At 35.3% G+C, this 10,527-nt stretch overlaps 1 protein-coding gene across 2 annotated transcripts; it reads left to right on the top strand.

The window, feature by feature from the left end:
- The first annotated feature begins 931 nt into the window (after positions 1-931).
- Positions 932-9,244, top strand: LOC108984833 (protein GID8 homolog). Of its 2 annotated transcripts, none has more exons than XR_004801046.1 (7): positions 932-1,392; positions 2,697-2,856; positions 2,941-3,047; positions 4,557-4,688; positions 5,120-5,276; positions 6,130-8,759; positions 8,847-9,244. XR_004801046.1 is itself a non-coding variant. In XM_018956902.2 (7 exons), exons 2-7 carry the CDS (start codon positions 1,342-1,344, stop codon positions 6,249-6,251), a joined length of 729 nt encoding a protein of 242 aa, XP_018812447.1. In that variant the 5' UTR covers positions 932-1,134; positions 1,302-1,341; the 3' UTR covers positions 6,252-9,238. The 2 variants fall into 2 exon arrangements, 1 of the variants encoding a protein (XP_018812447.1); XM_018956902.2 differs by having other exon boundaries at positions 932-1,134; positions 1,302-1,392; positions 6,130-9,238.
- Positions 9,245-10,527: the final 1,283 nt, after the last annotated feature.

Here is a 10,527-nt window from a genome sequence, read left to right as displayed (position 1 = left end):
TCATCCGAATATGAGCAAAACAGAGCTTTTGCATGCAGAGGCAAAAGAGTGCGGACTAAACAGCCCATTGAAATTTGTATTAGGTTGAGTACTAAATTCATATGAAATTTCACTACTAAATTGTGAAATTCTATCTTAAAAATTTAAATTAATGGAAATAAATATATTTTATATCTTAACACTCTCACAATGAATAAGCTCAACAAATGAAATATTTAATTAAATAAGAAGACAGTGTACATTAAGATTTAAACTTAGGACCTATACTCTGATACTATATAAAATCATCAATTTTTTCAAAATGTTAAGTTGATGGAAAGTTATAGATTTTATTATTTATTTTATATCTTAACAAAAATCCCCTCGTTGTGATTGTGATTAATATGATCAATGAGAAGCTTAACTCTGGCAACAAATATGTAGATTGTCATGTGAAAACATGTCCTAATTTTACATGCCTATCATGTTTTGATAATGTAGTTCATCTTCTATATACGTGCAGATAACATGTGCGCATACCCACTCTCTCCATGACATAATTAGTAGAGTGCTTGAGTCTTTTATTAATAAGTCGACGTGGAAAAAATATTTAGTAAAGTATTTATATAATATAATTTAATTTAAACGATAAAATTTAAAATTTAAATTTTATGATTAAATCTTATAATTTAAGTGATGTAAATGATATATTTTACACACTATTTTGAGAATAAATATGTGTAATATGTTGTAAGAAGTTACGTATATTTATCATACAGAATAATATTAAATATAATTATTAATTGTGTAAGTATAATATATTTTAAAAAATAATGAAATAGACGATTAAAAAATTATTTTTTCATATAAGTAACAAATTTATTTATTTGCTTTTAAATTATATAACTCTCAAATATCATTTCTTCGTAAAACAGTACAAGACAAACCGGGCCCAACAAGGCTGCATCCGAAAGAAAAGAAAAAAAAAAAAGGCCCGGAAACATCTGACGCAATCTCACAGACGGAATTTGTTGCCGGCGAGCAACTCCCTTGTTTACAGTTTCAGACGCCGGGGCGAAAAAAAAAAAAAAATCAACGTTACAAGATACCTTTGCTTCTCAATTTTCTTGGAAACAAAGAAAACTCGAATCCCAGGTGAAAGTTTTCTTCTCCGCATCAGTTCCATACATTATCTCGTTTGGAGAGAACGGGGGTTTGAGATCAGGAAAATCTCTCTCTTTTTGCGAGCATTTTGGCCAGTCTAGGGATTTTTTCAAGCAGTGCTACCCGAATGCAACAGTCTCTGATTTTGTATTCTGTAGGGGAAACCGTTGTGGGGATGGCACTGAACACGGTGCACTGATGCCCCTATTCTGGACTGTGATTCATCAGCTTGCAGAGATCGGAGCAATGGTAATTATTCTTTTAAAAATCCTCCGCCTTTAATTAATTTGGGGTGGTTATCTTGATTGTTTAAAGTAAATGGAAGTGTTTGTGTGGGTGGCATTTTAGTCTCTGTTTGGCTGGAAGAAATTTAGAGGAAGAAAGGAAGTTGGCAATTTGGCAGAAGCGTTTTTTGTATTGTTTCGAATATGAGTAGTAAAATTCTAAACTCAAGGGATGAAAGTAGGTTCAGTGGAGTGGTGGTTTTGTTGTTTAGGTTCTGGATATTGGAAAATGATAGGTTCAAAGATGACATAATTTCATATTTTTTTTACCTTTATTTCCTTGGCAACCAAACAGAGAACTTAGGAAGAAATTGGTTTTATTTGGGGCCCGTTTGGATAGTGACATGAGATTAGATGGTTTTAGATTAAAGTTAAAAGTCGAATAAAATATTATTAGAATATTATTTTTTAATATTATTATTATTTTGAAATTTGAAAAAATTGAATTGTTTATTATATTTTGTGTGGAAATTTTAAAAAGTTGTAATGATGAGATGAAATGAGATAAGATAAGATAAGATGAAACGGTTTTTGTATCCAAAGGTTCTGATGGAGCCTGCATGTATAGTGGGAGTTTGGTATCTTTTTCTTTTTCGTATTTTTAAATTTCGACTCTTGCGTATTTTGTGGCTAGCATGTCCTGTATATTTGTGGAGAATTATAGAAAAAATGGGAAATGAAGCAGGTGTAAGAGCACTCTCATTGGAATAGTTAAATTAAAGTATATTTTTTATTAATGTAAGATAAATTTAACTTTTAACTATTCCATTTATATAAATCTCCACATTGGAATAGCTATTTTTTCATTATATGACAATAAAATAATATAAGATGAATTTAATTTTGACTATTCACATCAAATCTCCAAATTGAATTATCCATTTATTCATTATATAATAATGAGTAATTAATAATTTTGAAAATTTTTTAATTTTTTTAATTATGAATTTATTTTATTTTATCATATTTTACTATTTATAATATTATATATTAATTTGTAATTGTATTCTAATTATATTTTTTCAATTGTCATTTAAAATGGAGAGAGAAATAATTAATATTAAAATGAGAAAGAAAGAAATAATATAAAAAAGATTTGATGAATGAATAGTGTGTTCCAAATTTAAAAATTAGTTTGAATTCAATGTGAGCAATTTATCTACCTAATAGCTAAATTCTCATTGGATTTAGTTGCATGGGGTGTATTAACGTGGCATAAGTACTTTGGTGCTTGACGTTGTGATTTTTCCTTTATTTATCTGCGCTCAGGCCACATCAAAGAAAGTGATTACGAAAGAAGAGTGGGAGAAAAAGCTCAACGATGTAAAGATTAGGAAAGAAGACGTGAATAAATTGGTGATGAATTTCCTTGTCACGGAAGGTTTTGGTGATGCTGCTGAAAAATTCCGTTGCGAATCTGGAACTGCACGTATCCTTGGTTTATAATGATTGCCTGTTCGCTCTCTCTCTCTCAGTGTCTAGTGCTATCTTGTTACTTCTTATGCATAAATAGCAGATATAGATCTTGCAACAATTACAGATCGCATGGCAGTTAAGAAGGCAGTTCAGTGTGGTAACGTGGAGGACGCAATTGAGAAAGTCAATGACTTAAATCCTGAGGTTGGGTAACCTAATCTTTAGCTTGTTGCTGATCCTTTGGCATATTACACCTGTTCTACCAACAGTTGTGAAATCACATCTTATAAATCACCTCTATAATATAGGATTTTGAAGTTGCATATTTAAGTTATTTGTTAATTTAGGACTATTCCCATTTGTTTTGTCGCAGCTGACTTGATCACAACCTATATTCAATCAATACGGCTTAAAAAATGAATGAATTATGCAACTGTATCAAATTAGGTAGTTATGTTACTTCTTATCCATGCTTCCCTCACTTCATTATGGATATATTAATTTCAGGCGAAATTGTTATTATTGTAGATAGAAAACATAGGTACAACTCAAGTGGTCGATATTTGTTTTTCATGTAGGGAAGCAATTGTATCCCTAGCACTTAGCAGTTTTATATTTTTTCGTGACACCATTTAGTTCCTTAATGTTGTTGTCGAGTGGATTTAATTGTTTGAGGCTTTTTTTTTTTTTGATAAGTAATTGTTTGAGGCTTGAAAGCATCAAACAGGAATTCACTTATTTCTGGTCCTATATTTGTAGGTGCAAAGAATCTGGCAGATTTGTTTTGTTACAGGTAGTTCTGTAATCAGCCTGACTGCCATTTAGCTTGCTAGAGAATGTATTGGATGCCTGTATATCTGCACAAATTCCCTTGCTGATTGGTTGTTGAAAAGCACCTCAAAAGTTTGTGGATACATCTAGAAATAAGAATAAGTTGCCATTCATGCCCATTAAATAGCCCCAACTTCCTTCTAGAATTCTTCTCAAATAGACAGGTACTAGGTTGTTTTAAAGAATGCAACACATCCAGATACAAGAGCATCCCATGAGATCATATACCTGTTGTTTGGCTCATGGCACCAAGGTTGGACCGCCATAAGGAATTCATCTTCACTAATGAAGGTGTGTCCTTCTGTGCTCTGCAAAACCTTTTCCCATTTGAGGAATTGTAGCTTTTTTTTTTTAATTCACTTTTGAGTAGGTGAGACCACAAAGGAGGCCTATATTTGAGTACCACAAAATCCTCAAAAACACAGGATCAACCCAAGCTACTATATTACTCAATGTTTAAGTTACTTATCTGTACATATTGCCCTCATGGTATTACAGAAACAGGAAAAACCTTCTAGATGAGGAATATTCTTCTGATCTGGGATAGGCAAGAGTACTTGCATGTAATTTTACATATTAAATTCATTTTTGAGAAGTTTTCTTGTTTATTTATATGCTTTTTTTTTTATAAGTAAGTTTTCTTGTTTATTTATATGCTGTTTTCTATTTTGTTTGTTAACTTGCTGCTGAGAATCTAAACTGGAACCTTGAGAAAATAATTATGTTATGCCCGTTCTCTTGTCCGAATCGAGAACATGTGTAACTGGTATCTTTGATATTTAACCATGTAGGCTGTTCATCTGAAACTTTCTCATAATTTCATTGAGCCAATCATTTCTAATTTCAGGTTTAATTGCTATTATGTGGAAATTTAATGTGCAGATACTGGACACAAACCCCCACTTGTTTTTCCATCTCCAACAGCAAAGGTTCATAGAGTTAATTCGGAATGGGGAGGTAGAAGAGGCTCTAGAGTTTGCCCAGGAGGAGCTTGCACCAAGGGGAGAAGAAAATGTGTGACTTCATTCTTTATGACCATTGCGGTTTCAAGTCATGCATGTTTTTTTGATGAGTAACGCTACTCATTATCCCAATTCTCATTATCCTCTCATCATTCCATGATGTGGCATTAGATGATTGGATGCTATTTATTATATTTTACTTGTGAACCTATTATCTAATGCCATATCACGGATGATGATAAAATAGATGATGAATAGGTTTTTCTTATTTGATATCAAAGTCTGTTCTTGATTTGATGAACTTCATTGTTGCTATCCCTGCATGATACTAGTGAAAGTTGAAATGTTGAATATAGTGGCAAATATGAAGATAGGTTTGTCTTCATAGAACTTCATGAGTGGCCACTATATGAGTATTCACCTTTGTTTCATTGGATACAATTTAGTTCTAATATTTGGCCTAAGAAAATTTGTGGTCTACAGCAAAGCTTTTTGGAAGAGTTGGAGAGGACTGTTTCACTTCTCGCTTTTGAAGATGTTTCCAACTGTCCTGTTGGAGAGCTTCTGAACATATCACAGCGGCTAAAGACTGCTAGTGAGGTGAATGCAGCCATCCTTACCAGCCAGAGTCATGAAAAAGGTTAGTGTGTTTACCATCTTATCTTTAATAGCAATAAAAATACCAGGGATCTTGTTAGGATACGTGGTTTTCTCATTGTAAAGTATTGCCGCCAGATCTTTGATATATATATATATATATTATAGTACTGCAAAAAATCATATAATTTTCAACAAATTTCTTCATCCTCCTAGACTCCCAATTTAATTGGGTCTATGTCACCATCGACCTACATATGGTTGTGAGTCTTGAACCTATTCTACTTGAATGAAGAATTTGGGTAAAATTGGCAAGTTTAGTTTGGACAGAGACATTCTGTGTACACAGAAATGAAGACCTGTGTGAAGTGGGAATGACAGCACATTTTAAGTTGGCCCTTTTTCTTTCTAACTTCTACTCTTATCGTCAATTTTCAATAATTATATGTCATACGGATTCCATAGAATGCTTATAACAAAAACAAAGCAATGCAAGTGACTTGTATAGCTGCGATTGCCTGGTTTCATATAATCATTACAACTTTTCCAAACTCTCACACAAAATATAATAAGCAATTCAATTTTTTCAAATCTCAAAATAAAAATAATATTAAAAAATTATATTCTAATAATATTTTATTCAATTTTCAACTTTTATCTCATTTCGTCTCGTCTCGTCTCGTCTGTGTAACCAAATGGGGCCGTTTTGAACTTTGGTTGTTGGGAGTTGGATCTTTTGGTTTGTAAGCAATGTTTTTCTCAAATGCTACGTGTTGCTTTCCGTAGTCATTGCTAATTTAGCTCACCCAACTTTTTTTAATTAACGTATTTTGGAAATCTTGTTCCAGTTAAATCTCCAAGTTAATGATTTCTTGATAATTTGGTTGTAACTACAGACCCAAAGCTTCCTAGCTTGTTAAAGTTACTGATATGGGCCCAAAACCAGCTTGATGAGAAGGCTGCTTATCCTCACATTAACGAATTGTCTACGGCCATACTTGAAGACCCTGCCATCTGAGAAGGGGTGGCCATGCTTGAAGACCCTGCTCTCTGAAAAGTAAAACTTGGTGTGACCTCGGGTCCTGAGTGTGGAGGTGTAGGCGTTTAGACTTTAGATCAAGTTTGGTGTAATGGAACGTGATGTATGCAATTTCATCTGAAAAAAGAGGGTATCTAGTTGTCTCTTGCTTGTCATTCAGATTGGATTTAATTCCTTTCCTAACGCTTTTTAGTGGCCTTATTCTGTTGTACAAACGATTTTTGAATATTGTCTCGTTATATTCATTACTAAGGTGGTCGAGAATTTCTCCAAAATCCAGTTTGATGAAGAATGGATGAGCTGAAGTTGATGCAATTTAATGTCGCTGTTATGCTGTCTGCCATTTTATGGAGAACTAAGATTTATGCTAGAGCACTGTAAAAGCACCTTTTTTTGCCATGTTTGTCACTCGGTAACACAAAATTCGCATATTTCCAGGCAAATGATACAATCACTGACTAGCAATGTTCCCCTGAAACTGTGTTCCTTATTTACCAAGTGAAAAACATAAACTGGCAAAGCACATAAATATGCAAATGCCGATGCAGTCTAAAATTGAAACAAATTGAAACAGCATGAAACTGCTCTTTACCCCTTTACACGCTCAGCTTTGACCCAGACAACATACACCCAAGCAGTTTTTTTAATATCTGGAAAATCCTGAAATTTTGCACGTTTAAATTCATTTCCTCCCTTTCCCAAATTGCTACAGCCATCATCAAAATTGAGAGCGTAACTGGAAGGATCATACTGGAACTTGAGCTGCTGCTGCTTTCCTGCATTCTTGACGGCCTTCTTCACTGCCGCTCTCATCCTCCAGAATAGACTCCTGCATTGCTTCTTACTGTAGGCACTCACCCACTCTAAACTTCCACCCAAACCCATATCTATCGGCATCTAGCAGTCTCAATATAAAAACCCAGTTCTTCTTTTTGCAAATGGCTTCAGTTGGTTGCCAAAGGCTGCTCTTTTTTCGTTACTTTGATGCAGTCTCAATAAAAATACCTTTGAAGAAGAAAAAACAGCCAGGCTGTGAGAAGTTCTTTGTGGGCCTGTGAGAGAGACAGAGAACAGAATGCGATCCAATATATTACGATGCACAACGATGGAATAAGAAGACTTATAAACGGATTCAAGCTCCGAAAGGGGGAGTAGTACAGGAGAAGGAAAACGGAAATGGGAAATTGAAAATGAGAAAGAACGCAATCTTTTTGGTCTTTCAAAAAAGCTGCGCAGCTTCAGCAGCAGCCTTCACAGTAATATACTTTTTTGGGAATCGCATTGGGATGCTGAAATTCCATCATCCACAGAGAGGAGAGAGAGTTTGGGGGGGGGGGGGTGGTGTGTAGTGGGCAGAGAGCCTATCTAAGGTCCTTTCACCATCAGAATGTGGTTGTGCAAGCTGTAGCATAACGAATCCATATTCCTCGGCACTTAAAAATGTAGATTTCCTGGGCTCTGCCTTTCTTCCCGGGACACGTATTGTGATTTGTGAGACCCCGTCCACTTACCTCTCACTCTCACTGATTTTCTTGGCTAACCCTATCAATGTTATTTCATCACGCCTTACGATGTTTCAAACCAGCCTCATTAGTCGCTAGGGCCTACCCTTCTCCCTACGCCAAAAAAAAAGTCGCTTTTCACCCAACAAACTGTACCTAAATATCCCAAAATTTCCATTTAGCCAATCCTAAATGTAGGCATTGTATCATTGGATTCATCTAGTCCTTTAACACTCTTTCTCAAAACAAGTTTCAATTCAACCCAACTTTCCTTGCTTTAATTCTACCCTCGCTATATTATGTACGCATATTGTCTGATATTTCTTTGGCATCAATGCATGTGGCTCATTGACAAATACCGAGCGGATCTGCAGAATCATCGTCAAGGTTTTGTCACTGCCAGAATGAGAGTGGTCCATTCTTTTGAACATTTTAAATCGGCTATGAAATCCTACAGTGATCAATCAATTCAAACTTTTCTTTTTGCTCCTAACTGGTTTGTCTCCTGCAGAATGTAATGTGGGAGGGATGTGGTCACTTTGATTATCTTTCCTACTTTTTCTTCTCTTTTTGTCTTGACCTCCAAAATCCATGTGCTGTTTACATCCACCTTTATTTCTCCTTTGTCTATCTCCACAGCTCCCTTTCTCAGATCTTTGCTTTGGCCTATTGACTCCTCACTGTATAATGTAGACCCCGACCTACTATGGTTTCTTTTGGGATGTGGGTTCGCACAAATGACCTGTCATTCTTGTCAACCAGGCAACCTTTGTCTTAGGCCTTGGTCTCCTCTCTGTGAACTGTTTTGTTAAACTTTTACCTTTGTGTGGATTTGGGCTTCTTTTTAGCCTTGGGTGAATTTGGATTTTCAAGGATTAGGTTTTGCTGCTTGACATTTTGCTGGAAGTGGGTCCCTCTTTCGGCTGATTGCAACAGGATTTGGCTTAGAGCTTGACCCATATGGTATCCCCATTGAAGCCGAACGGTAAAGCCCAAATTTTTAAATGCTACTGTATCTCTCTCTCTCTCTCTCTCTCTCTCTCTCTAATTTAGCTGGATGTTACTCATGCAGAGTGAACACATACTGTCTGCCCAAATTATTCACATCGGAGTTAGTTGTCTTATTTCATTCACGATATTTGCTTGTATGGTTTTTCTGGAACAGTCCGTAGAATTATGGCCTTTTCTATTTGGAACTTTCACATATCTGTAACTGTGCCTTCACTTGTCTATTTTCATTGTATCTGTAATTCTATCTTTCTAAGAGTAAGGATGCTCTGTCTGTAATTGCTTTCATTTTAAATATCACAAACAGTGCACATCCAGGTCTAGGAGAGGTTGGATAATGGGTGCTCTTGTGAACTTCAAAAGGTTGCACACGACACTGCCAATTGTGAAAATACAGATTGAAAAGAACATTCTTTTCAACATTTAAACTTCAGGTTAATCGAAATTATGCTGTTGCTGCAACACCTTGCTTTTGGAATCTTTAACAACAATTCTGTGTTGGATTTAGGTCTAAGTTGATGACTTTCAGTAGACTGTAGATGGGTATCGTCAAAGCCCCCACACATTACTGTTAACTTAAATATTGCTACCCTTACAGAAGAAAACTTAAAATATTGATAATGGCAGATGTTGAGAGGAGTAACATGATTAAGGTACAGTGAAGACACGTGTTACAAAAGGATTGGGCAGTCCATATTCTTTGACAAGAGTACAGCCTCAGGTAGGTTTGCTTTCTTGTCACATGCCTTGGTTGCTGTTTGTTCCCCAAAACATACATACTTCTTTTAACTGTGTCAAATCTATATGCATGATGAAAAGCGGATCAAGATATGAGATCCCAGGAGCATGAACTTTACTCGATAGTCAATATATATATAAAACGTATTGGTACTTGAAAAGAAGGGACATTTCACATTTCTAGAAAACAATTCAAACTCCTAGACCCCGAATTTGTGTTGGCCCGATGAAATCTAAAGTCGCCCAGAAAAAAAAAGCTGGAAGTCTAAAGATTTTAGACCTGCAAGTATCATGCAGCAGTATCATATATGGATTTGGTGCCCAAGTCTTTTTGTGGGCCTTTTTCAGAATGGCTCATTGGTGTTTGTAGCCTACCTATATATATAGCCAGCCTCTCGATTTGCATCATTTGAAAGTAAAACCCCATTAAAAGTAGAGATGCTATCCCACTGACACCATATCACAAACTTTATACTATTTTTGAAATTTATAGTTCATAGTTAGTTGCCTCAAACCCATTCATTTCTTTTTCATCTGTTTCCAAGTTTACTGTAGAGCAGTTGATTACCTAACTAAGAAATGATGTTCCTTTGGTCAAATCGGAATGTAATATCCCAACATTTGGGGACAAATTCATAAAAAATCAAGACACTTGAAGCCAAATTTCCACCTAAATTGAGTGGCCATTTTTTTAATGTTACCATCTAAGGACACCTGTATGGTCATCAGATCCTAAAAAAAAAACTTTCTCAATCAGAAATTCCAAACCGTCCTTCTCATCCAAAAACGTGGGACTGGACTGGTATAATAAAAGAAGAAGCTTTGGAGAGTACTACTCATTAAGCTAATAAAATTTTCCTCGGAGTAATCTTGTTCAACTCTCCATGATCAGTTGGTTAGTCCTCGATTTTTCCGAAAATAATCTTTTTTCAGCATTAATAATGGACAAGGAAAGGGACAACAACCCACCAACCCATCCCCTCAATCATGTCATTCATTACAAGAAG

The sequence above is a fragment of the Juglans regia genome, chromosome 3 (assembly GCF_001411555.2).
Source record: "Juglans regia cultivar Chandler chromosome 3, Walnut 2.0, whole genome shotgun sequence".
Classification (NCBI taxonomy): domain Eukaryota; kingdom Viridiplantae; phylum Streptophyta; class Magnoliopsida; order Fagales; family Juglandaceae; genus Juglans; species Juglans regia.
The sequence above is the reverse complement of the archived record's forward strand: the minus strand, read 5'-3'. Positions and strand labels throughout refer to the sequence as shown.